The 27,972-nt window shown below is 43.3% G+C and overlaps 1 protein-coding gene across 4 annotated transcripts in view; it reads left to right on the plus strand.

Moving 5' to 3' along the window:
• ANKRD26 (ankyrin repeat domain 26) overlaps nt 1–27,972 on the plus strand; it is a 94,247-nt gene that overhangs the window by 13,602 nt on the left and 52,673 nt on the right. For all 4 annotated transcript variants that reach the window (XM_044280287.1, XM_044280288.1, XM_044280289.1 and 1 more), the window contains exons 2-13: nt 5,698–5,812; nt 5,889–6,062; nt 7,431–7,537; nt 9,200–9,337; nt 9,787–9,917; nt 15,535–15,568; nt 19,047–19,113; nt 19,769–19,817; nt 19,909–20,141; nt 21,950–22,061; nt 22,199–22,260; nt 27,852–27,948. In XM_044280287.1, the coding sequence (XP_044136222.1) occupies nt 5,698–5,812; nt 5,889–6,062; nt 7,431–7,537; nt 9,200–9,337; nt 9,787–9,917; nt 15,535–15,568; nt 19,047–19,113; nt 19,769–19,817; nt 19,909–20,141; nt 21,950–22,061; nt 22,199–22,260; nt 27,852–27,948 (1,319 nt within the window). The remainder of the gene's footprint in view (nt 1–5,697; nt 5,813–5,888; nt 6,063–7,430; nt 7,538–9,199; nt 9,338–9,786; nt 9,918–15,534; nt 15,569–19,046; nt 19,114–19,768; nt 19,818–19,908; nt 20,142–21,949; nt 22,062–22,198; nt 22,261–27,851; nt 27,949–27,972) is intronic.

The raw sequence follows: 27,972 nt of genomic DNA on the forward strand, positions 1-27,972 counted from the left end.
ACAGATTCTATTTTTTCCTTTTATAGTTTATCAGTGCTTCCTCGCTACCCTCCTGTTTTAGTGATTAAGGCTACTTTCACACTCGCGTTTGGTGCGGATCCGTCATGGATCTGCACAAACGAATCAGTTTAGATAATACAACCGCATGCATCCGTTCAGAACGGATCCGTTTGTATTATTTTAGCCAAAACTGATCCGGCTTGAACACCATTGAAAGTCAATGGGGAATGGATCAGTGTCAGTGAAAACGAATCCTTCCCCATTGACTTACATTGTGTGTCAGGATGGATCCATTTGGCTCAGTTTCATCAGACAGACATCAAAACGCTGCAAGCTCCAAAGCCGAATGGAGGCGGAACTGAGCCAAACTGATGCATTCTGAGCAGATCCTTATCCATTTAGAATGCATTAAGGGCAAAACTGATCCGTTTTGGGCCGCTTGTGAGAGCCCTGAACAGATCTCACAAACAGAAAATCTTAGATTTTTTTTTTTTTTTTTTAAATGGTGCTTCTCCTTGTTATCCCTGTAGTTGCTATGGTAAACATTGGGTGTTTCTGTTTGGCTGATGTAAGGAGCCCCTACCCTTTGTTTGTCAAATTCATTAGATCTCACAGTTCCTATTGACCGTGGTATCTAAAGTCTTCCATTCACTGGTCATCGGCTCAGGGTTGCCAACTTTCCGGGTTTTTTTGTTTGTGTTTTGGAGGCTGGTGGTACTTGTCCAGATTGTTTTGGTGGTAATTATCATCATTTTACAGCTCTCAGTATATGCTGGTAATGAGTGAAAAAATTCTGGTTGGCATCCCTGTTTTTGCTGTATACTATAGCCGGCGCCCACAAGTGATCCTTTGTCTGTACCATGATTGCTCCGTAACATTGTGCTTGCAGGAATGGCCAGCTACCTTCCATGTGTTTTTATATCATAGGATGGGAAGGGGGAGTCCATTCACACGTCCATATGTGTTTTGCGGACTGCACATCGCTGGCACTCTCATAGAAAATGCCTTTTCTTGTCCGCAGCTGCGGACAAGAATAGGACATTTTTCTTTTTTTGCGGATCCGCAGATGCGGACAGCACATTCCAGCCCCATTAAAAATGAATGGGTCCGGACCTGTTCTGCAAAATTACGGAATGGATGTGGACCCTTTTTGCGGATGTTTTGAATGGACCCTAACCCACACGTCATTGGAGACCATTCACATGAACAGTCCAGCTCAGTTTAATATAAGCAGCCACTGGTATCTTTATTACTAAAGTAGATTTTCCCTTAAGAATGTCAAATCTAGAAGTAGTCATCCGCCTGATCATTTAGTGCAGACGTCATTTTGCATATTGCATTAATTTAATGTGTGCGCTCAGACGAGACATATATCCAGATTGCTCATCATGTTGAGCCGTGCACTCCAGACACATCAGCCTTCTGGTTTGCAGAGCCGTGTAACATGGTTGTTATAGAAACCCATTGCGTGTTCGGAGCACCACTCTGACATAAGAACCCTCACCCTGATTGTCTTTCAGTCATCTTCTGAACTGTCTTTGTACCACCATACTGCTACCACATTGTATCAGTACAAGGAATTGAACAGAAGCCAAGACACAAAAATGTCTTGTGTTTCTATTAGGGACAAACTATGTCCAGGGCGCGTTCTGCCACTATATATGTGTAGAAACTCATTTGTCTTCCTATCCCAGATAAAAACGCTTCATGTCCCGTCTTCCTAAGGCCCCATTCACATGACGAAAACGGGGATCTGCAAAACTCGGACAGGCCGTGTGCACCCTGCATCGTGGTGTGGACCCATTGACTTCAATGAATCTGCGATCTACAAGATGCTGCCAAAGATAGGACATGTTCTATGTTTTGCGGCACAGACCTGGAGGCACATGTAAGGGCTCCTGTGCACGTCTGGGTCCGTGCCGCCACATGGACTCCTGTCACGACAAACCATTTTGCGTCTCTGGAATTGGAGCAGAGGTGCAGTAATCCAGCACAGCCTACACACAGCAGATTGAGCGGTCTGTTTCCAGTAACTTCTGGTGACGGCGGCTGCTGAGAACAGCTGATCACTGGAGATGCTGGGAGTTGGACTGCCAGTGATATGATGATGATGACCTTTCCTAAGAATAGGCCATCATTATCTAGACCCTGGACAAGCCATTGTAAAATAAAAAGTGAGCCATATGGGGACCACCTCTTCTGTTTCAATGCCAGTCAGGTCCATGCTGCTCTCCACTTTCTGGTCCCAGAAATGCCAGAAAAGGCCTGCTCAGCCTCGTCTGGCTGTGTCTGGTCACCACGATGGCCAGTCCTATATATAATCTCCCAGGAGTAGGGCTGCAACGATTAATCGACTTTATCGATAATATTCGATAACGGTATTCGTTGTCGACGAATCCAGTTATCAAATAACCGCCGATTCGTTGCTATGCGGGTGGTTTACTTTAAATCACTGCATCTTTATTTTACCTTACAATGAAGCTCCAGTAACAGGCAGAGCTGACGGCGGCGTAACGTCACTTACTCACGTGACGCGCCTGCTCCGCCTCCTTCATTCATAAAGTGGGCGGAGCAGGTGCATCACGTGTGTGAGTGACGTTATGGCGCCGCCCGCTCTGCCTGTTACCTGAGCTTCATTGTAAGGTAATAAAGATGCGCTGACGCTAAGTAAAAGTTACTGCCGGAATAGTCTGCTGTGATCAGCGGGGCCGGGGCTGTTATGGGGAGGGGGATCTGTGCATGGCGCCGCTATCGGGGAAGGGGGATCTGTGCATGGCACCGTTATCGGGGAAGGGGGATCTGTGCATGGCACCGTTATCGGGGAAGGGGAATCTGTGCACGGCACCGCTATGGGGAAGGGGGATCTGTGCACGGCACCGCTATGGGGAAGGGGGATCTGTGCACTGCTCCGCTATGGGGAAGGGGGATCTGTGCACGGCTCCGCTATGGGGAAGGGGGATCTGTGCACGGCTCCGCTATGGGGAAGGGGGATCTGTGCACGGCTCCGCTATGGGGAAGGGGATCTGTGCACGGCTCCGCTATGGGGAAGGGGGATCTGTGCACGGCTCCGCTATGGGGAAGGGGGATCTGTGCACGGCACCGCTATGGGGAAGGGGGATCTGTGCACGGCACCGCTATGGGGAAGGGGGATCTGTGCACGGCACCGCTATGGGGAAGGGGGATCTGTGCACGGCACCGCTATGGGGAAGGGGGATCTGTGCACGGCACCGCTATGGGGAAGGGGGATCTGTGCACGGCACCGCTATGGGGAAGGGGGATCTGTGCACGGCACCGCTATGGGGAAGGGGGATCTGTGCACGGCACCGCTATGGGGAAGGGGGATCTGTGCACGGCACCGCTATGGGGAAGGGGGATCTGTGCACGGCACCGCTATGGGGAAGGGGGATCTGTGCACGGCACCGCTATGGGGAAGGGGGATCTGTGCACGGCACCGCTATGGGGAAGGGGGATCTGTGCACGGCACCGCTATGGGGAAGGGGGATCTGTGCACGGCACCGCTATGGGGAAGGGGGATCTGTGCACGGCACCGCTATGGGGAAGGGGGATCTGTGCACGGCACCGCTATGGGGAAGGGGGATCTGTGCACGGCACCGCTATGGGGAAGGGGGATCTGTGCACGGCACCGCTATGGGGAAGGGGGATCTGTGCACGGCACCGCTATGGGGAAGGGGGATCTGTGCACGGCACCGCTATGGGGAAGGGGGATCTGTGCACGGCACCGCTATGGGGAAGGGGGATCTGTGCACTGTTAGGCTACTTTCACACTAGCGTTCGGGCGGATCCGTTCTGAACGGATCCGCTCATAATAATGCAGACGGAGGCTCCGTTCAGAACGGATCCGTCTGCATTAAAATGGCAAAAAAAAAGCTAAGTGTGAAAATAGCCTCGGACGGATCCGTCCAGACTTTCAATGTAAAGTCAATGGGGGACGGATCCGCTTGAAGATTGAGCCACATTGTGGCATCTTCAAACGGATCCGTCCCCATTGACTTACATTGTAAGTCTGGACGGATCCGCACGCCTCCGCACGGCCAGGCGGACACCCGAACGCTGCAAGCAGCGTTCAGCTGTCCGTCTGTCCGTGCGAAGGGGCGAGCGGAGCGGAGGCTGAACGCCGCCAGACTGATGCAGTCTGAGCGGATCTGCTCCATTCAGACTGCATCAGGGCTGGACGGCTGCGTTCGGGTCCGCTCGTGAGCCCCTTCAAACGGAGCTCACGAGCGGACACCCGAACGCTAGTGTGAAAGTAGCCTTATTGGGAAGGGGATCTGTGCACTGTTATTGGGAAGGGGATCTGTGCACTGTTATTGGGAAGGGGATCTGTGCACTGTTATTGGGAAGGGGATCTGTGCACTGTTATTGGGGAGGGGATCTGTGCACTGTTATTGGGGAGGGGATCTGTGCACTGTTATTGGGGAGGGGATCTGTGCACTGTTATTGGGGAGGGGATCTGTGCACTGTTATTGGGGAGGGGATCTGTGCACTGTTATTGGGGAGGGGATCTGTGCACTGTTATTGGGGAGGGGATCTGTGCACTGTTATTGGGGAGGGGATCTGTGCACTGTTATTGGGGAGGGGATCTGTGCACTGTTATTGGGGAGGGGATCTGTGCACTGTTATTGGGGAGGGGATCTGTGCACTGTTATTGGGGAGGGGATCTGTGCACTGTTATTGGGGAGGGGATCTGTGCACTGTTATTGGGGAGGGGATCTGTGCACTGTTATTGGGGAGGGGATCTGTGCACTGTTATTGGGGAGGGGATCTGTGCACTGTTATTGGGGAGGGGATCTGTGCACTGTTATTGGGGAGGGGATCTGTGCACTGTTAGGGGGAAGGGGATCTGTGCACTGTTAGGGGGAAGGGGATCTGTGCACTGTTAGGGGGAAGGGGATCTGTGCACTGTTAGGGGGAAGGGGGATCTGTGGATGACACATATAGCATAAGATGCTATTATATAGTGTCCTCCACAGATCCCCCCCCCCCCCTTTTCCCATAACGGTGCACAGATCCCCCTCCCCATAACGCTGCCGTACACAGACCCCCCTTCCCATAACGCTGCCGTGCACAATTTGTTTTAATATGGCCTTTGAGCATAATTTTTCAAGTAAAATCATATAAACCTCTTTGTTTTGTAATTTTGGTGTTTTTTCCTGATTAATCGATAAAATTATCGACAACTAATCTATTATTCAAATAATCGTTAGCTGCAGCCCTACCCAGGAGTTATCTGGGTGATGTTGAAGCGATGACGAGTCACATTGTCCTGGTTGTTCTCATGCTCATTCAGACTTTATTGACATCAGTGGGGAGGTTAACACCAATGTTGCTTATATACCCTGGGCATGTACCGTCCTCAGCTTCATCTATGCACTATGTGTAAGCTGGATCCCAAAGGAAAGGAATGGATTTTGCAGTCTCGTGGGGACCTCTCTTCGTCCATTTCTGGACCCTGCACATTGGAACTTGAAGCAGAGGACGATAATTATGTTAATTATTTTAATTATTAACCTTGTTATTCACTTTCTCTTGGTTTGTTTGTAATTCAGATATTAATACATAGAAGTACTAGCCGTTATATAATCGAGCTGTGATGGATGGTAGGGAATCTTGCACGTATCTTCTTCTCTGGACTTTGTACAAGCCCTCATTCATGTGTTCTCTTTCGATTTCTTTTAGAACACCTTTGCACCTTGCCTGTGCAAACGGACATCTGGATGTGGTGAAACTGTTAGTAGAAAACAAGGCAAAATTAAATGTCTGCGACAACGACAGTCGATCTCCGCTAATGAAGGTATGTGTCAATCTGAAGATCTGCAGCTTTCTGTTGTGAGGACTGAGGATTCTTCAGTGCTGTGCTTTTCTAATAGGCCATACAGTGTCAACATGAACCGTGTGCAACCATTTTGCTAGAACATCAGGCAGATCCCAATGTGGTAGACCTCAATGAAAACGCTGCTCTTCATCTTGCTGCTCTCATTCCATCAATGACCGTAGCAGTTCAGCTGCTGGAACATGGGGCCAACATCAATGCAGTAAATAAGGTGAGCAGTGGACTCCATTTGAGTCTATGACGTATAAACTTTATAAGTACAATTTAGCGTTACACCAGTTGGGTTTAACCAAAGTGATAAAATGTAGTATGGTTATACAGCTTCCGGAATAGAGTTCCACCTCTTGACAAGTGAATATAGCGTGTCCACAACTGCCCTTAAAATACTTTTTGGGAGAATAAGACAAGGAGAAGTCTGCAGCACTCCAAAAATTCCATATCAGCGCCTCGTTTCAGTCCTGTCACAGAACCTTTCTCCTGTGACAGGACTGAAACGTCACATTGACGTGGGTTAATAGGCTTTCTTTTTTAAATATGACATTTCTGGAGTACTTACTGTGGACTATGGACCAAATTCGTCATTAAGGTTCGCTGCTTTTATGGCATATTTTCAACTTTTTCAACTGTACTTGCACAAAATATTTGGGCAATTGTTTGTTTCTCTGCCTGCCTTTGTCACTTTCCCAATAAAGGGTGTGTGGCGAGGGCAGGGCTACACTTATCATCTTCTACGCCAGTTTTGGTGTCCGCCCCCAAAGCGGAATGGAGACGGAACGGAGGCAAACTGATGCATTCTGAGCAGATTATTTTCCATTCAGAATGCATTAGGGTAAAACTGATCCGTTTTGGAGCGCTTGTAAGAGCCCCGAATGGATCTCACAAACGGAAAGCCAAAACGCCAGTGTGAAAGTAGCCTAACTCATAAACAGCAGTTAAAAACAGTTCCTGTGGGATATGGTACTTTGCTGCCTTCATCAGTCTCATAGATTTAGAACAGATCAGTACCACAAATGCTTGACCACAACTCGCTCTTCACTGTGGTCGTGCAGGAATTGGACCCTCAGGATCCCTGTCATAGTGATTTGTGGGTAAAAATGTCTGTTGTGGGACGACTTCAAAATGTTGGCAAAGTGTTCTAAGCTTGGTGTTGGAACATATACCCATAGCATTGCCACAAAACATCTTTTTCTAAAGGCACCTGTTCACTTTTTTTTTTTTTTTTTATTGCCAGCCAAAACCAGTGTTTTTGGCCAGAGTGTCCCACAACAATCTTATGTGTATGGGGAGCTTCCAACTCTGCCTTGATAGCTGATGGTGGGGAAAAGCATGATAAGGTGCCCGATCCTTTTATTCTTCTGGACAGAAGCCACCACCAGAGGTGTCTTACTTAAGCTCTCTCCTTTCTCCCCATAGAAAACACATACATGCTCGGCCAGGGGAGTTGAAAGAGAGCACTTTTGGCTGAACATGCACCCGGTCAACAGCTACTGAAGGAGTATAGGCATTGTCCGTACTCTAAATACGGGGAAGATTGGCTGTATTCAGTCATAAATCTGTTTACAATCTTTTTTTCTTTAAGGATGGCTGCACACCACTTATTCTTGCTGCTACAGAAAATCACCAAGAAATGGTTGAGCTTTTGATCAAAGAAGGAGCTGATATAAATTCAAGGGACAGCAATGGAAGGTAAAAATATACCTGACAAGATGGAGACAGTAATTTGCCTAGAAAAGATCTGAACGCTCTTCTGGAGGTTTTGGAGAAACCTTTGTTGTTGCCACTGCAGCTTTGATATCTCCAGTGTAGTTTGATTGGATAGATTCAACCTTTTTTGTTTGGACTGAAGCTGTCGTATTAGTATTATGTCAATTCTACCTTGTTCTGTTTGAAGTGTTCAGTAATCTATGAAAACTTCTTCTCTACCTTGTGAGAAAGAGCGACAAAAATGCCATAGGCTTCACACATTTTTACATTTTGAAGATTTCAAGTTTTTGGTTTTGCCAAGTTCTAGGCTTTCATCTATAAGTATAGATGAAATTGATTTGGTGTAGTTCCCAACAGTCACTTGATGAACTTTCGATCATGTTTGTTGGTTAATCCTGATGGGAATAGATGTCATCATGGGACGAAAAATCTTCTGTTAGGACCTTCTCCCAAAACAGTGGCAAGTGGAGGGTTTAAAGAGGACCTTTCACTAGTTTAAAAACTAACTATTTCAGTGGGCAGAGTGGCGCCCAGGGGTCCCCCTGCACTTACTAGTATGTCTGGGCGCTGCTCCGTTCGCCCGGTATAGGCTCCGGTGTCTGCAGCTCCCTCTGTTGTACTGGGTGGAGTTTTTGTATTAGGGTTGTCCCTTGCTGCAGCGCTGGCCAATCGTAGCGCACAGCTCATAGCCTGGGACTCCCAGGACCCCTGGGCGCCGCTCTGCCCACTGATATAGTTAGTTTTTAAGCTAGTGAAAGGTCCTCTTTAAGTGGGGTGATACACCTGTAAAACTGTGACGCAGGTGTCCTAAGGCGACCTCAGGGAGGACTGCGGCAGGGTATGTCATAATTCTCTTGAGCAGGGGTATACAACCATGTCCAGATTGTACCACTGCAAAAACTAGAACTTTTATGTTAATGATTGAAGTTATGGAGGGGAATAGAGAGGCCTTCACATTGAATTTTTTTTTGTAGATCCCTCCGATCAGGAGATTGTTTATAAGACTGGTCATCCCAGTTGTCCTATGCATTTCTGCTTATGGTCATCTGTCTCCAGAAGACTCTTTTACCCACTTCATGTTAGAACTTCATGCCCGATGCAGCTTTTCCAGCCACCTAACAGTTTTTTCTTTTAATGTGATGCATCCGTGATAATGATAGCAAAGGAAACACAATCTGAATTTCCAATAAAGTATGGAAATTGGCATCTAGCTTATTAATGGTGTTTTTCGAGATGTTAATACTAATGACCTATCCTCTAGTACTCCGCCAATCAGCTGTTCGAGAAGGCGGATAGGTCATCAGTATTAAAATCTCGGAAAACCCTTTTAAGTCTTATCTCAATAATTATTGCATGGCTGGACAGAGTTCTGTAAAGTGGCTGCAGCTGGGCAATGAAGTATTATACAGTGCCCATTGACATACGGTGACTGTCCTTGTAATGTGCAGATGTCCTCCAGAGCAGGAGCTAATCTTACCAGAAACCTCCCTCTGGCCGTTAGAGAGGTAGTGATCATGGTGCGCTTTTTATTGTCTCATTAGGGCATATGGAAAGGGTTTATCCAAAGATTGACTAAAACTAACGGTTTAGTCAATACTATAGCATTTGCCTCTTATACATAATAAAATAACGTTCTAATTACAGGACATCTTTAATGATCGCAGCAAGCAACGGTCATATCAGTTTAGTGAAGTACCTTCTCCAAAACCAGGCTGATAGTTCTGTAAAAGATCTGACTGGTTGGACTGCTGATGATTATGCTGTTAATGATGGCCACCATGCGTAAGTTTTAATATCTTGTGTTTTGGTTTATTTTTATTTTGTGTACATTTTAATTCTATAATTGTGGCAGCAATGTCACCAGGCTGGGTTACGTAATGAAATGTTGGAGTTGGATGTATTGGTGACTAAATAACACACATGTTGGTGGGACTTATCTCCATAGTGCCATCATTTTTATTTGTTGTCTTTTTTTACACGATTTTACAGACTTGATTAACTTATTTATTGGATTGTTATGGTTATTATAAGACCAAATATGAATATTATTTAGTGTCTTTAATTTTTCTATACCGTAAAGGATAGTCTTGATTTTTTTTCTTTAAATTTTATATTTGGAATATTGTGTACTATAGCCCAGTAGAGGCACTTCTTTTGTAGAATTTTTATTTTTTATTTTTCCATTGTATTAGTTTTTGTTTTCTTATATCATCTTGCTTTCTCTCTTGCAGATGCTCACAGTTAATTTTTGAGCATGTCTCAAGGTCTAAGACTAACTCTTCTCCTCACTATGGAGCTAACAAGAAGGGAACATCAGTGGCTGGTAGATTTACTCTAGGCAGTCCAGCTACAGACAAAGAAGGTAAATACAACCTAGATTTACCTATTTTAGGCTACTTTGACATTAGCGTTTTCAATTCCGCTATTGAGTTCCGTCATAGGATCTCAATAGCGGATGAAAATGCTTCAGTTTTGCCCCCATTCATTGTCAATGGGCACAAAACTGAACTAAACGAAACAGAATGCTCCAAAATGCATTCCATTCCGTTTAGTTGCGCTCCCATCACGGACAGAATAACGCTGCAAGGAGAGGTTTTTTTGTACGCGATGTGGTGCGGTGCAGGACAAATCCGTCCTGACACACAATGTAAGTCAATGGGGACGGACCTGTTTTCTCTGATACAATAGAAAACGGATCTGTCCCCCATTGAATTTCATTGGCGTTCATGACTGATTCGTCTTGGCTATAGAAGACATAATGCAACCAGATCCGTTCATGATGGTTGCATGCGGTGGTATTATCTTAACGGAAGAGTTTTTGCAGATCCATGACGGAGTGAAAGTGGCCTTAGTGGCACCCTTCACTAAAATTATATAAACAACTGTGCAGTATGGGTTTCTGCATTTTGTTTTGCATACCTTGATGTTTTTTGTTTTGCATACCTTGATGTTTTTTTTTATTTTTTTGCCACTTTCTATAAATGATAAAAGACACGATGAAGTGAGACAATCCCCATTATGTAACTGATACACTTGCTATATAATATGGAAACATTGTTGCAATTTGCTTGAGAAGGGTTCTGGGGACAGAGCTGAAACGTTGCATGGACATGGAGCAGTAAACGGCATTATAATTTTTTATCTCATTTTGGTATGTAATATATTTATTTAGCACTACCATATTCCGCAGCGCTTTAGAAATTCAGAAGGCTCATGTACAAAACAAAATACACATCGTAACTAGCTAATATACTGAAATACTAATAAACTGAAACACTAGGAGTGAGGGTCCTGCTCGCAAGAGCCTGCAATCTGTGAAGAAAAAAATAATAATATATATATATATATATATTATAAAGCTGAGAGTGTTTGTGTGTGTGTGTGTGTGTGTGTGTATATATGTCCGCTAAAGGAATCCTTACCGTTGCATTTACAATCACGAAATTTGGCACCCAGGTACATCAGGTGTTCGAGATGGTTTTAGAGCTCTCTAGGACGTTTTGTTCCTGAGATACACCCAAAAAATGCATTAGCCAATAGAAGCTTGGTCACATGACCCTTATCAGCCAGTAGAAGCTTGCAGGTCCTCCAGTCTCCACATACAGTTTCATTGCAGGTTTCCATAACAACCCAGCCATTTATCTTCACTGCTGTAGGAGAGCTTTAACACGTTAAGGACCTATGACAAGTATACTCCTCATGGAACACTGCTACTGAGTATACTAGTCATGGCATTAAACTGTCACTGAGTGCCTGTCTGTTACACACAGCCAGGCACCCAGGGTCAATGCCGAGGGTGGTCCTGTGAGCCCCCCCCCCGTATCGGCGATCGCTGCAAACCGCAGGTCAATTCAGACCTGCGATTTGCAGCGCTTTCTGTAGTTTCTGATCCCGGTGGTCCCTGAGTGAGCTGTTCAAAAGGACTTGCCTCCGATCCAGTAAAGGCCACTGTTAAGGGGGCGGACCCTGTGGAGGTCAAATTTTAAGGGACGGGGCACTCTGTGGCGGGGGGGGGGGTCTGTATTAGGGAGCGGGGTGCTGTAGATGTCACTGTTATAGTGGATAGTGTTGATATCTTTTAACGACACACACATTAAATTAATTTAAATTATACCCGAGTGAAGCTGGGTCCTTCAGCTAGTAAGTGTGTGTGTGTGTGTATATGTGTGTATGTATATAATATATATATATATATATATATATATACACACACAAAATCTCCATGCAAAATGACTTTGTCATTAAAATGTGCTGAGATTTGGGTTTAGGAGATTATAAGGTTAGGTTAGTGAGCGCATTACCTCTTATTACACAGATCCTGATTGACAGTAAGCTGTACCTGCACTTTTTTTTTTTTTTTTAACTAGTTGCTTACTCCCCAGGGACCCACAGTGTCTTGTAGACAATCTTTAATCTACAAGACAGATTCATCTCGGCTTTTCTGTAGGGTTTTCATGATGCAGCATAGTATAATGTATTGCATAGCATTATAAAAACTAATAACATAAGTGACCACTATAACTATATGTATTAACCCCTTAACAAGATGCGCCTTAGGGTAGGTTCACATCAGCGTTATGTATTCCGTTATGGCTTTCCGTTATAACATGGTTATAACGGAATCCATAAGACTGAAGTCAAAATGGAAGCCTTTAACCACCTCCCGACCGCTGTACGCACGGATGCGTCCGGGAGGTGGTTGATTTACTCCTCCTGGGCGCGTCATCTCGCGATAGCCGAGATTTCCTGTGAACGCGCGCACACAGGCGCGCGCGCTCACAGGAATGGAAGGTAAGCGAGTGGATCTCCAGCCTGCCAGCGGCGATCGCTCGCTGGCAGGCTGGAGATGTGATTTTTTTTTTTTAACCCCTAACAGGTATATTAGACGCTGTTTTGAAACAGCGTCTAATATACCTGCTACCTGGTCCTCTGGTGGTCCCTTTTGTTAGGATCAACCACCAGAGGACACAGGTAGCTGTGTAAAGTAGCACCAAACACTACACTACACCCCCCCCCCCGTCACTTATTAACCCTTTATGAACCACTGATCACCCCATATAGACTCCCTAATCACCCCCTGTCATTGATCACCCCCCTGTAAGGCTCCATTCAGAGATCCGTATGATTTTTACGGATCCACGGATACATGGATCGGATCCGCAAAACGCATATGGACGTCTGAATGGAGCCTTACAGGGGGGTGATCAATGACAAGGGGGTGATCACGCATATAGACTTCCTGATCACTTCCCTGTCATTGATCACCCCCCTGTCATTGATCACCCCCCTGTAAGGCTCCATTCAGATGTCCGTATGATTTTTACGGATCCATGGATACATGGATCGGATCCGCAAAACACATACGGACGTCTGAATGGAGCCTTACAGGGGGGTGATCAATGACAGGGAGGTGATCACCCATATAGATTCCCTGATCACCCCCCTGTCATTGATCACCCCCCTGTAAGGCTCCATTCAGACGTCCGTATGTGTTTTGCGGATCCAATCCATGTATCAGTGGATTCGTAAAAATCATACGGACGTCTGAATGGAGCCTTACAGGGGGGGGTGATCAATGACAGGGGGGTGATCAGGGAGTCTATATGGGTGATCACCCCCCTGTAAGGCTCCATTCAGAATTTTTTTTGGCCCAAGTTAGCGGAAATTTTTTCTTTTTTTCTTTTTTTTCTTACAAAGTCTCATATTCCACTAACTTGTGTCAAAAAATAAAATCTCACATGAACTCACCATACCCCTCACGGAATCCAAATGCGTAACATTTTTTAGACATTTATATTCCAGACTTCTTCTCACGCTTTAGGGCCCCTAAAATGCCAGGGCAGTATAAATACCCCACATGTGACCCCATTTCGGAAAGAAGACACCCCAAGGTATTCCGTGAGGGGCATATTGAGTCCATGAAAGATTTACATTTTTGTCCCAAGTTAGCGGAAAGGGAGACTTTGTAAGAAAAAAAAAATCTTCATTTTCCGCTAACTTGTGACAAAAATAAAAAGTTCTATGAACTCACTATGCCCATCAGTGAATACCTTAGGGTGTCTACTTTCCGAAATGGGGTCATTTGTGGGGTTTTTCTACTGTTTGGGCATTGTAGAACCTCAGGAAACATGACAGGTGCTCAGAAAGTCAGAGCTGCTTCAAAAAGCGGAAATTCACATTTTTGTACCATAGTTTGTAAACGCTATAACTTTTACCCAAACCATTTTTTTTTTTTTTTTTTTTTTTTAATCAAAGACATGTAGAACAATAAATTTAGCGAAAATTTTTATATATGGATGTCGTTTTTTTTGCAAAATTTTACAGCTGAAAGTGAAAAATGTTATTTTTTTGCAAAAAAAACGTTAAATTTCGATTAATAACAAAAAAAGTAAAAATGTCAGCAGCAATGAAATACCACCAAATGAAAGCTCTATTAGTGAGAAGAAAAGGAGGTCAAATTCATTTGGGTGGTAAATTGCATGACCGAGCGATAAACGGTGAAAGTAGTGTAGTGCAGAAGTGTAAAAAGTGGCCTGGTCATTAAGGGGGTTTCAGCTAGCGGGGTTGAAGTGGTTAAGAGGTACGGTATTCCGTTTTGATCTGTCATAATAGAAGTCTATGGGAAGCATAACGGATCTCTCTGGTTCCCGTTATGCAAGACGGAAAACAAAGTCCTGTCTGTTATTAGGGAAAGCAAATCAGAATGCCTTTTAAAGGCTTCCGTTTTGCATTCAGTCATAATGCAAGTCTATGGGCAGCATAACGGGTCCGTCCTGGTTTCCGTTATGCAGGACCGGACTCTTGCATAATGGGTCCAGTATTCTGCCTATAGACTTGAATTATGAAGGATCAAAACGGAATGCCTCTTAAAGGCTTCGGTTTTGACTTCCGTCTTCTGGATTCCGTTATTTTCCGTTATAACCGAAAGCCATAACGGAATACATAGCGCTGATGTGACCCCACCCTTACATGTATGGCAGATGTCATCTCTTTTAAAGATGGTGCTCACCCTGGGAGGACATAGCAGACGCTAATGTCGGAGATTAACAATAACTCTGATTACAGACATTTAACCCCTCAGGTGCATGGTCAATTGTGACTACGGCATCTGAGGTGTTTTTCCTCGGTAGTGCTGCTCTCTTGCGGCCTGAACAAGCCCCGTGCTGAGATCGGAGAAGCTGTTTGTTCATGTTAATAGCCTAGGTCTCTGAAGAGTTCCATGCTATCACAGAAGTATTTCTTATGGAGATCTGCAGGTGGCAGGGCTCCGTAAGGAAATAGTGAATCTGTCATACACTGCAATGCTAATGCATTACAGTGTAAGGGAGAAGGGATCTGAAAATCACAAAGGGGGCTTAAATAAAGTAAAAAAAACAAATTTATACAAAAATTTTAATCGCTGACCTTTTTCGTTTAATAAAAATAAACAAAAAATAAAGATCATATGCACTAAAAAGTGATCAAAAAGTCATACACCCCCCAAATGGATAGTATCAATAAAAACTACAGATCATCCCACAAAAAATGCGCCCTCATACGGCTCTGTAGATTGAAGTATAAAAAAAGTTATAAGGGTCAGAATATGGCGATGAAATGAAAAAAAAATTCATTATTTTTTTAAATTATTAAAACACAAGAAAAAAAAAATCTATATGTAAATGTAGAATTACTGTACTGACCCGAAGAATTAAGGAAACAGATCAGTTTTACTGCAAATGAAATGCCCTAAAAATGAAACCTATAATACTATGGTGGAATTATGTTTTTTGTTCCAATTCCACCCCATTTTGAATTTTTTTTTTCTAGCTCCCCACTATATAGTATGCTAAAATAAATGAACTTGTTCTACAAAAAAACAAGCCCTTATTCATCTATGTGAAAGAACAAATATAACCATTATGGCTCTGAGAAGGCAGGGAATGAAAAGCAAAAATGGAAAATGGCTGTATACAGTAATTATTTTTTTTTATTTTTTTTAGGAGCTGAAGCTTCTCAAGCTGAATCTGAATCCAGGTAAGAGTACTTGAAGGAAATTTGTCACCAGGAAATTCACTGTTAAACCAGGCACAATGCCATGTAGTGCTAGCTCAGCTGAATGTAATGACACCTTTCACGTAGCAATCGAGCTTTTTTGGGGAGAAAACGTACTTGTAATCTAAGTGATTGGATTACAAGTAGTTAAAGGGGTTCTCCAAGAATTAGAGTTGTGATACGAAATTTTTGATTCGGTTTCGATACCATGAAAAAGTATTGCCGCACTTGAGGGGTTAACTGCCGCTGATCACAGCACCCTGTCAGGGGCAGGGTGCCGGCAATGCGATTCTGCTGCCGGCACCCGCCTCCTGTATTATGTGTTAAAGACTGACTGACTACTTTTCCTGGGTCCAGACTTTAAGTATTAGGCTACACAGAGCCCAGCGATGTCCCAGCACTTACTATTATTCCTGGGCGCCACTTCGTTCGCCCGCAGTGCCCCATTACTGTCTCCTCTCCTGCTCCATATGCTAATTACTATCGGAGTGATTGGGAGGAGACATCAGCTTCTCTAGTAGGCGTTCCTTCTCCCTGCGCTGCGATTGGACAGCGCTACAGCCAGGGAGAAGGAACGCCCACTAGAGAAGCTGATGTCTCCTCCCCATTGCTCCGATAGTAATTAGCATATGTAGCAGGAGAGGAGACAGTAATGGGGCACTGTGGGCGAACGGTGCGGCGCCCAGGAATAATAGTAAGTGCTTGGACATCGCTGTGCGTCCCTCTGTGTAGGAAAAGTGGTATCATTGGTGGCGCAGTGCGCCCGCCCCTCCTCTGCCCCTCTCTTCTCATTGGTGGCAGCGGCAGCACAGGGGAGGGAGAGACTGCTTCCTTCTCCCCTGTGCTGCTGAGGGAACATGAGCGCGCTCACAGCAGCGCGCTCATGCTAAGAGATACTAGACTGCGCAGAAGCGTAGCCCAGTATCAAAAAAATGGAAATCCCGGTATCGTATCGATACCGGGACAAAAGTATTGATTTGGGTATCAAAATTTCGATACCCGCAACAACCCGGAAAATGAAAATATTGAAATATTACTTTTATTATAAATATATTCCCAAACCCCTTTCATTAGTTATAATGGCTTGTTTTATCTGGCAAGCAATCATTAGGAGAAATAAAATGGCCGCCATCTTATTAATGCACACAAAACCTGTCCTAATCACACAGGAGGACAAGTTATTTCACCACAATGAAGTAAAGAGCTGTCTTATCCTCTGCTCTATTTGTCAGGGATTATGATCCTGAATACAGTTTAATATGATCCTCAGTTGAATATCTGTAGAAATGGATTTCATGAGGAGACATGAAAAACAGAGAGGAGGATGGGGATGTGGCTGAGCAGCAGCATTTGTATGCAATCTCCATTGTCACAGCCCCACATTACCACAGTGCGTCCTGTCTGTCCTCTCTGTACTTCTTGTCCCCTCATGAACTCTATTCCCACAGAGACTTAGCTGAAGATCTTATCATCTGTATTTAGGATCATAATCTGTGACAAGCGGAAGAGAGGGGGATGAGGCAGCTCTTTAGATCAGTATTCTGAAGTAACTTGCCCTGCGGTGTAATTAGGACAGGTTGTGTGTGTACTAATAGGGCGGCAGTCATTTTATTTCTTATGATTGCTCCCTAGACAAAACGAGCCATTATAAAAAATGAAAGGTTTTTGGGAATATATAATAAAGCAATATTTTAGTATTTTCTTTATTCCTGGAGAATCCTTTAAGTGCATTGAGGGTGGCCCCAATCCACTCTGTCCTCTCTTGCTTCCTCTACAGGAGGATCCTGTCACGGTCCCTCAGGTGACTGATGTCAGGAGATCAAGGAGGATGTCAAGAGATTAAGGAGACTGGCTGAGCATGGAGAAATCTAACAGCCTCATTGATTTTTCTTGATTCAGTGTTGATAGGGTTAATGACAACTTTCCTTCTCTCAGCTGTTGCTCAGTGGTCATCACTTCTACCCTTTATAGTCTGACCCCACCCTTCTGATTATGCGGTAGATTGCTTCATTTGATTTTGGAAAGAGCTGGAGTGTGGTTCCTGCTCATCCTTCTACAACAGAAACTAAGTGTCTTGCTTGTTTGTATTTTATCTTTTCCCCTTGGTTGTTGTTACTAGGCCTCAGGATGATGCTTGTTCCTTCATCTTGGAAGGAATGGGTTGTTTCAGCCCTGCCAATATCTTTAGGGCTCCTCAGGGTCTCCAGGGCTTCCAGGTTCCTGTGTATGGGCATTTCTACCTTCAAGGGGTGCCCATACGGTTAAGGAGTCAGGGCCAGGAGTAGGGTTCTTTAGGTGGTGACCCTTTCCCTTCCCTAGCGTTGAGGCCTAGTGGATTTTCCTTTCCCCCTTGGTTGTCGGTGTGGTGTTTAGTCCTTTACCTGATCCGTGACAGATCCAGCTTAAGAGACTGTACTGCTGTCTAAAGACTGGGATTATTCCGGTCATTACACAGTCCTCCAGAATTTATTTCAGTGGTGGTCAGGTATCTCACATGTAGTCTTTGATTTACCTTAGATGGCTACTCACCGGTTTCAGCCTGGGCTGGGGCAGAACATTGGCATACACACATGTAAGGCTTGTTCTAAGAGGACTTTTCACATCTCCTGACATGTCTGTTTTAGAAACCACATGCATACCTATTGTATTAAGTATTCTGGAGCATCGTATAACTGTATGATGCACCATTCTTTTATTATTCCTCCTAGAATTTATGGATAAATTACTAGTATTTAGCTTTGAAGTGCTAGTTGGGGTTGTGTCCCTGCATTGTCTGACATTATTTAATCAGTGCTGTCCAGTGTCAGACTGTGCAGGAACCCCCTCCCCCTCCCCCCTACTGGTAAAACTCATCTGGACCTTTATTGCAAACTTCTAGTAACTTATTCAACTTCTAGCAGGAATAATAAAGTAATGACGCATCATGGTGTTGTAATAACTATTCTGAAGCATCTATTCTTATAAGGGGAGGATAGAAGTAGTTACTAAATCAGACATGTCAGGAGAGGCGACTCCTTTTTATTTAGCCACTTTCCATCTGAATGCCCCCATAACCATGACCACTTTAAATGCCAGCCTTTTAAGATTCCGCAATGTAGGAAGTCACTGTAAGTGGACGGGTTGCTCTTATTTTTCTTAGATACAGCAGAGAAGTGTCACTTTCCGCTACTGGCTCTGGTGCAGGACACGGAGAATGGTGGAGCTCTGAGCGGGGACCCTGTTCAGCTGGAGCTCCTTATATTACAGTAATATATCACAGACTAATAGTAGTAGTCAATGAAGTTTATCTACAGCAAGCACAATTTGACTTTTGAGTACCTCAGACATTGCACTTGATTATGAAGGCTTTGATTGATGAGCTGTAATAATTTACCCTTGTCATACAAAAGAAAATCATTTGAATAGCCATGATTCTTTAAAAAATACTATTTCAATATTTGCATTCTGGGTTTTTTCTTAGCCGTGCTACTGAAGATGCTGATTCCTGGCCTTCTGATGATGAAGATGACTTAGATTTTAGTCCAAAGGTATTACTTCGATCCTTATAGAACATTGGGGTAAATTTACTAATCCTATAGAGAGCATAAACTTTTGACAGACTGGCTAGACCTGCACCTGACCTGCATGTGCTGTGGTAAGAATTTGTGGTTAAACAGGAACAGATCCTACCAAATGCTAAGACGACCAAATGCTGTCATCCTCTCATTTTCAGTAAACTCAGTTGAGCCTAAAATATGTCTGTGAGATATAGGGGGAAGCATGTCCATAATACAGTCTTAGGGTGTAAGTGGTTTTATTAATAGGTCTAATTCCTGGTTTAGACTTCCCAAACTCCTTGATTTCATGTAATACGTTCTCAGCCAATCTAGTACCTAGTAGTTTGTGTAGATTTAGGTTGGGATAGCAGTTTCTGTTTACTCTTTATAGAGTAGAAAAGTGTTTCAATTTGGATAAGGCTATGATCTGTAGACTTGGGGTGGAGTTGGGTTGCAGGTCGCTGATGTGTTGGGTCAACTGGGAGAGAGTATAAGGAAGTACATAGAGATATTGCACTTGGGTATGGCTACAATGTACCGTATGTGTTATTTCAGAGTGTGTCCTGTTAATATTTTTCACACTTTCAATATATTTGCTAAATCTTCTAAAATGATTATAATATTTTTTTTTATTTTTTATTTGCAGAAGACTGCCAAACCAAGTTTAACGCAGCTCCTGCATACAAAGAAGAACAGTAAGTAAATCGATAGTTCCGTCCATTGTCGAGTGATCAGACTTGTGATTTGGAGTGTAAAACTGACTTGTGTTTGTTTCTTTTGATGTAGTTATTGAAAAGGGTAGTTTTACCTCAGTACAGCCTAAAGGCTTTACTCTGGAGAGTAAATCAGATAGTGAAGAAGACTCTGTTCATGATGGTGAAGATGAAGGTGCAAATATTCAGTCCCCTCCTCAGCCTTTCCCCCAGGCCCGCTCCTTTCCTCATCCTGTGTGCATTAAACCTGGCTCTCTTGCAAAACCTTCCCAGCTGGCTTCTGCCTCCCTCTTCGGAGTCAATAAGGTAAAATGTTTAGTAACTCCTCAGCTATTACTTTTATTAATTTTATTTTGTTTTTGTTTTTTTCTGCCTGCTTGTGGACTTTTGAATTTCTTCATGAAAAGGCAAATCAGAGAATCATGGCAGGAAAAAGAGAAATGTAGACTGTACTAAGAAGCAGGTTGAGAATGAAGGAATGCAGAAAGGTGATGAAGAATGTGAGGATGAAGAGACACCTAATAGTGGTGATGAAGAATGTAAGGATGAAGAGACGCATAATAGTGGTGATGAAGATTGTGAGGATGAAGAGATGCAGAATGATGAAGAAGAGTGTGAAGAGGAGGGTGAGGAAGATGAAGAGGAATCTGAAGACTTTGAGGAAGGAGAAGACTGCGAAGTTGAACAGGATGAAGAAGAAGATCAGGAGGAAGAGCAAGAGCAAGAAGATGGTGAAGAGGGGGGTGACTCGTCTGAAAATCATAAAGATAGTTCAGAAAAAGTATGTGATAAAAGCGTTGATGTTGAAACCTGTATGAAAGACTCTCAAAAGGAAGCTTTTAATATCCAAGACAGTGTTGAAGGCACTTCTGCACTTGACAATAATATCAAGTTGGATGATCCAAAAATTATGGAAGATGAGCAGCAAAACTCTTATGATAATGTACTTCCCAGTGGAAATCACAACTTCATAGAAACTCCTGTTCAGGACACTAAAGATGCTCAGGCTTGTCGGGATACTAATGAGGTTCCAGTTTCATTAATATTTGGCTTACTGGAACATGATGATGAAAGTGGAACTTCCCCAATGGAAAATGAAGTGACAGTATTAAAACGCTGCCTTAAGTCAAATATGCAAACCAATAAGCATGTTACTGTTACCAATACAATAGAGGAATGTAATAAGAAAACAAGCAAATGTATCCAGCCATGCATCACTGTAGACAGTCTAACGAACAGTGAAGATGTTCATGACCAAGCACCAAATAACAGCTCTCAATATTCCCGTGAAGTAATTGACCAGTTAGATTCCAATGTTAGGGAGTACAATACAGCAGGTGTGGAAGGGATACATACTAGGGCATATAGAGAACATGTGAGTAAACTTCTGTTGAGTAATTGTCTAGAGAGATAAGGTGACCATACACATTAGAGAGAAGTGGGAGTAGTAATTGAACAACTGTTGAATAAATGATTGGTTAACAGGTGTTTTGCAGGCGCAGCCATAGACCTTTAGTCTATATTGTTTGTTAGAGTTGTTCAAACCATACATGTTCAGTGACACCAGACAAACGATCCTTCTAGAAATGTTCTTTCATCAATTATGGGCAAAATATATTTTGGCCAACTATCAGACAGAAAAAAAAAATTAAGCATGTCTGACTTTTCCAGATGACAGCACTCTATCATTCATTATGGTTGGGGTTGTCCATTTTTACCAACTATAGTCTAATGTGTATGGGAACCTTTAGAGTGTGCTTCCCTTTCAGTAGGTTATAGATTTATATTTTTCCCTAGCATATGTACAGTTTTACTCTCAATTTATTCCTTTGTGATTTACTTTATCTAGACTAGTTTTTGTAAAAATGTATAGACACTTGACATTCTTTATTGTGGTCTCCCTTTTGTAGAAAACCATTCACAGTTTTCCTTATTGGTTTCTGGTATTCTATACATTTAACACCCATTTAAACTATTGTAAATCTTGTGGACTGCTTTGTATATTTTCCAGAATTTTGACATGAAGAAAATCATTTGTGTTTTAGAATGAGAAAAAAAAAAATCTGAGGTTCTAGTCCTTTGTTTGTCTTATAATTTGCTTTTCTCCTTTTCAGGACGATTCTTTTTCTGGTGACGAAGTTGATGAAAGTGCTAAACAATCAGTTAGAACGGATACTTCTCATCCAGAAAAGGTGCAAGCTAGTGGAGAAGGCAATGGCAGAAAAGGTTTGTACTTTATACTGTTAACAGAATGAGGTCACAACGCACAGGTTTTACTACCTACTGCATACACATGACATACCGTAAGTTGTGCACCTTGTGGGTAATATAAACAATACTGATATGTATATTCATGTCTATAGTTGCATTAATGACAGAACTAGGATTTGAAGATGATGATGTTGAATCACCTTGGGACTCTGAGGTAGGATTTTAATAGTTCTATCATCCATTTTGTTATGTTTATTTGCTAGTACCACATTGCCTTGCATGGATTTGGTGTAGAACTGTGTGTTTAATCTGGTCATATCCCCCACTTAAGGGTTCATCCCATGGTTAATGTAAAAAATTAAAATCAGACGTACATGATAATCTAACAAAGCTAGAACGAGCTGTTAACCATGCATGGATCTAGAGATCTCCCCATTCAATGCTGTATTTGCTCTGCCAGGTTTTCTTTAGGTTGGCAGCTCAGGGGCTATGTCCTTTCTGCTGCAGTTCTCTCCCTATTACAGCTCTGGTAGCATGTCCTTTCCCTTTAAGGCCCTATGCACACAACTGTATTTTTGGTCTGCATCTGATCAGCGTTTTTTACGTATCAGATGAGGACCTCTTCATTTCAATGGGGCCATAAAAATTACGGACAGCACAATGTGTGCTGTCCACATCCTTATGTCTATTCTGCTGTACGGCAAAGAAAATAGAACATGTCCTATTCTTGTCCGTTTTGTGGACAAGAATATATATTTTTAACAGGGTGGGACGTGCGGAATGTGAAATTGCAGTATACACATGACTAGCATCCGTGTTTTACAGATCTGCAAAGCGTATCTGATTGTGTGCATCGTGCCTTATTATGACAGCATGCAAAGACAGATCTACATCAGTGCCTTTTCCTTGTAAGTAGTGTTGAGCGAACATGTGTTTTAAGTTCGGCGTCTAAAGTTCAGGTTCGGGTTATCGGAGTATCCCGCTACCACGGACTATAATGGAATTTAGAATCCATAACGGGATACTTCGATAACCCGAACCTGAACTTTAGACGCCGAACTTAAAACACAAGTTCGCTCAACACTACTTGTAAGTATGCACACAGAGATGGCTGTCACTTACTGAGTAAGACCAATATGGATTCTAAATCTTTTCCCATAAAACTATATATCAATCTGCTCAGCTCCTTCTGCTCAGTAACATACTGCCTGAAGATTGCGCTGCATTTTCATGGTTGCAGCTTCCCTTTTAATATGGCAAAGTAACTTGTTCAATTTTATAATTATTTTGAAACTGTATGATAACAGCTATATTCTCATCCGTGTCTTTGGGGGGACACAGGATAGACCATGGGTATAGCAGCTGCCACTAGGAGGCGGACACTAAGCATAAAAAGTGTTCTCTCTTCTCACCAGCTATACTCCGCAGGAAATAAAATAAATCAGTTTTAGCTTAGTGTCTATAGAAGGCAGACATGCTTGCGTCCCCCAAATCTACCGTTTCCCATCAGCCCAAGGTTACTCCACACCTTGGGACCCCCACCTGGTACCAGTGTAACTGCCCTCACCTTGGGCAGTACACTGAACGAGGTAACCATGTTGCAAATTGGGGGGCCATCCTTGTGGCAGACAGGTAGGTATCCCATAGTACCAGCTCCACTGTATCCTCCATACCCCCTGCCCCCCCCAGCGAACACCGGAGCAGATTTTGGACAAGGTGCAGTCATCTAAACTCTCTTTTTTGATGGACAGTCTAATTCTAGTATACTTTACAAGTCAAGGAAATGGAAACCTCTTCCTCCGAAGAAGGGTTCTCATTTTGCCGCTCATTATGCTCTACGGTTTGTTTGTTTTTTCCCAAATCACTTGGATTATGATTCCTCCCTTTCAAAGAGTGGAACTTCTCAGACCAGCACCAGTCTGGATTTCCTCTACCCCTTTACCAAAGACCTAGTTAAAATGTGGTCCTTACAAATGAGGACCCACCTGTATTCCGCCTAGAAAAACATACCACTCTACTCATTGGCAGATGCAGATTCCTTCTCCAACCAAAAGGACAGAAGTTGTAAGCTTTTTCTAAATCCTCATTTGAAATCGTTGAATCGGCTCTTCGCTCTGTCTTGGCATCCATCTGGTCAGCAAACCCATGGCGCAATGGGCCTCTTACTTTGCACAGGTGTCTTTGCAGGTGACTCCCTGGGCAAATTTGAAGATTTAGCCCTCCAGATCTTCTATGTCAGCTCCTACATGTGTGAAGGCTTACTTGATGCCGTCAAGTTTATGGTTACTTTTTCGGCACACTATGCCATTCGCAGAACCCTGTGGCTTCCCTGCTGGGCATCCGATAATGCTGCCAAGAAAATGCTCACAGAACTGCCCTTTTCTGACCTTCATCTTTTTGGGAAAATACTGAACAGGGTCATCTCTGATGTCACTGGAGCAAGAGTACTCGCCTGCTGGAAAACAGGTCAGCACACATTAATTACTGCAAGAGGTCAAGACCTTACTTTTGCTCTTTTCGGCCTAAAACATCAGAGACCAAGGCAGCTCGGGGACATAAAAGGAAACCTTGACACTCATGACAACCTCGCCCTTCCACATTAAAACTCTTTTCCTCCAAGTCCACTTCCGCATGAATCACAGCCCACATTTGAGCCCGCTTTGGTGGGGGTTGGCTGGATATCTGGCTTACCCACATTTCAGAGGTATGGATACAGGAACTCATGGTGGACAGGTACAAGTTACAGTTCTCTGCTCATCCCTCTATTTCTGGCTATATGAGTCCTACTCCCCCAGGAAGTGATTGTATCTGTGCCCAATTATGAAAGATTCCACAGTTTTTTATTCAAACCTGTTTATTGTTCCCAAGAAAGAGGGTACCATCCACCTGTTCCTGAATCTCAAAATTTTGTCCCAGCAAAGCACTTCCAAATGGAGTCTTTGCACCAATACCTGAGATTCGCACTTCCAATTCCTTTCCACTTCCAATTTGTTGTCCTCTTGTTTGGTTGGCAATGGCTCCAAGGACATTTAACAAAGTCTTCACCTCAGTTATGGCCATTTTTTACTTGGGGAATAGTTATGATCCCATACTTGGATGACATCCTAGTCAAAGCTCACTCTAGAGAATCCAACCAGGCCAGCCTGACAATAGTCCTGCATATATTACACTAATTTGAATAGTTGATGAGTCTTCAGAAATGCAACCCTTTACCCTCCCAACGACTCATCTTCCTGGGGATGTGCTTAATCACCCACCTGGCCAGAGTCATCCTTCCCCCAGAGAAGATGCTCTGCCTATGCAACAGTGTCTGCGCAATTTGCCCTCCTCACTGGTACCTCATTCACCTATGCTTACGAGTCCTCGTACGCCCAATTTCATTCTCATCTCCTTCAGTATGCAATTCTGTCCAGATGGGTCATGCCTCCAGCCTCCATAGATGATTAAATCCACCTTCCAATGACTGTTTGTCTATCTCTTCAGTGGTGGCTGTCCTCCCTGATGCTGGGTCAGCCCTTCACTACTCTTTGATAGGTAGTAGTCACACTAAATGCCAGCCTCCGTTGGGAATGGTCTGTCTAGGAATCGTCATGTATACTTCAGCCGTATTTCATTTAAAGCATATTTTGGTAGATGAGAAGAATACTACTCGCGCTTCTGAAGGACCTTCAGTACTTTCATTGCTTTATTCTCCAAAATTAAAAATATCAAGTGGCTCGCTGGACTGCTTTGAAATAGTCTATCTTGTGTCCCCAATGACATGGATGAGAAAAATGGATTTTGTTACTTCCTGTAAAATCCCTTTCTCTTTCATTCATTGGGGGACACAGCTCCCACCTTTCTGATAGTTTACTGTATAGTTTTGGTTTTCTGGAGTTCCCTGGCCTGTCTGCTGTGGGCCGTCTTTTTTCTTTTTTCTGGTTCTCTGCATTAGGGTACTTTCACACTTGTGGCAGAGGATTCCGGCAGGCAGTTCCGTCGCTGGAACAATCCACATGGAAACTGATGGCATTTGTCAGACGGATCCGGATCAGTCTGAAAAATGCATTGAAATACCGGATCTGTCTCTCCTGATCCGGTCTTATTATTTTTTTGCATTTTTAAAGGCCTGCACATGCGCTGACCGAATTGCCGTATCCGTTTTGCCGGAACACTTCATTCTGGATCCGGCACTAATACACTTTACTGCAGCATGCTGCGGTATTTTCTCTGTCCAAAAAACGTAAAAGGGACTGAACTGATGCATACTGAACAGAATGCTCTCCATTCAGAATGCATTAGGATAAAACTGTGACTGAACTCAATACCGGAAAACAAAAACTCTAGTGTGAAAGTACCTTTTAGTTTGGCTCTTTTTGTTTGTTTTTTTTGTTGTTGTTTTTTTCCTGGTCACCTCCTATTGCTCTGTAATGCACTGGTTTAGCTTGGTCCCTGTGGGAAGAGTATATATAGCTGGTGGGAAGAGCGAACACTTTTCATGCTTGGTGTCCATCTCATAGTGGCAGCTGCTATACCCATGGTCTTTTCTATGTCTCCCAATTAATGAAAAAGAAAAGGATTTTATGGTAAGCAAAAAAATAATACTACATTTAAACAGTTTTACTATGTGTTCGCATTTGGACATTGTGCCAAGTAGAACAGATTGCAGATTATGCAATAGCAGCTGCAGATTATACAGTGTACCAATTATACCCTACATACACATAACCTTTATAATTATATATGGTATCAAAATCGGATGGGAAAGTTTGTGGATGTGCATATACTTACGGAAGATGAAACTTAAAGGGGTTGTCCAGCATTTATATATTGATGTCCCTAGGCAGTAAGACAGGGGGTGGGGGTTTTCTTTGTGTCCATCGTCCCCCCGTCCCCCAGTGCAAACGCAGTCATAGGTTGCTCATGCGCTACCATGGGGGGCCTAATAAAGATCCCCAGACCTGCCATGACTGTATGCCTGTTAGACTGTCATAGACAGCCTGTTACTATTACAGTCATGGGCTATAATGCATTGATATACAAGGTACACCAGTGCATTAAAAAGTGATGTCCTGTAGTGGGACTAAAAAAGAAAAAATAGAATAGGGTTATGGAAAAGGGTAAATAAATAACAAAGGAAATGCATTTCCCTCTGCATCCCCTTCTGAACAAAATAATAGATATTAATCAGGAAGTCTCATGTACCCCAGTATGCTACCAGTAAAAATTATATTTCGGCCCACAAATTTACAAGCCCTCACATGCCTACCTTGATTGGAAAAATGGATGGTTATGCATGACGTGTGCTATATCTGGTATCTCCATAATCATACTGACCCATAGAAAAAAAATAACATGATGAATGTTGTAAATGTAAAGTACATGCAACAATGGCAGAATAGCTTTTTTTGTCATTACTACTCCCCAAAAAATATAATTTGTGTTCAGCCAAAAAACAAGCCTTCATATGGCTACTTCAACAGAAAAATTAAAGTTATGGCCAGAAACAAAAACAAGAAAATTTAAATTAATAAAGTGGATAATCATTCTTAAAGGGTTATCCAACCCCTATAATGTCCCCCCTAATGCCCAGGCCCCTCATGTAGGTTATTCTTACCCCGCTCCCCGGCAGCGGCATGGTTCCCGATGACCGCACAGGCTGCCGCTGCATCTCCCCGCCGTGCGGATCTAGGGAGGCTCGTCCCCATCCTGGCCTGCTATTAGCTGTAGTCACTCTAATGATTTGTATTAAAATTGTATTTTATAATGCAATATATAACCTGTATACTTTAATTTCTTTTATGTTTTTGCTGATATTTTTATTAGTCTGCTTCAGACAGCCCAAGAAAGCAATCTGCCAGCGATGTAGTCCCAACGTCTGTTCAAGCCCATATGCAATGTATATCAGAAGAATCCAATGAAGGTGTGGACTCCTTTTTATTTTTAG

Source organism: Bufo gargarizans, chromosome 2 (assembly GCF_014858855.1).
Source record: "Bufo gargarizans isolate SCDJY-AF-19 chromosome 2, ASM1485885v1, whole genome shotgun sequence".
In the NCBI taxonomy this organism is placed as follows: domain Eukaryota; kingdom Metazoa; phylum Chordata; class Amphibia; order Anura; family Bufonidae; genus Bufo; species Bufo gargarizans.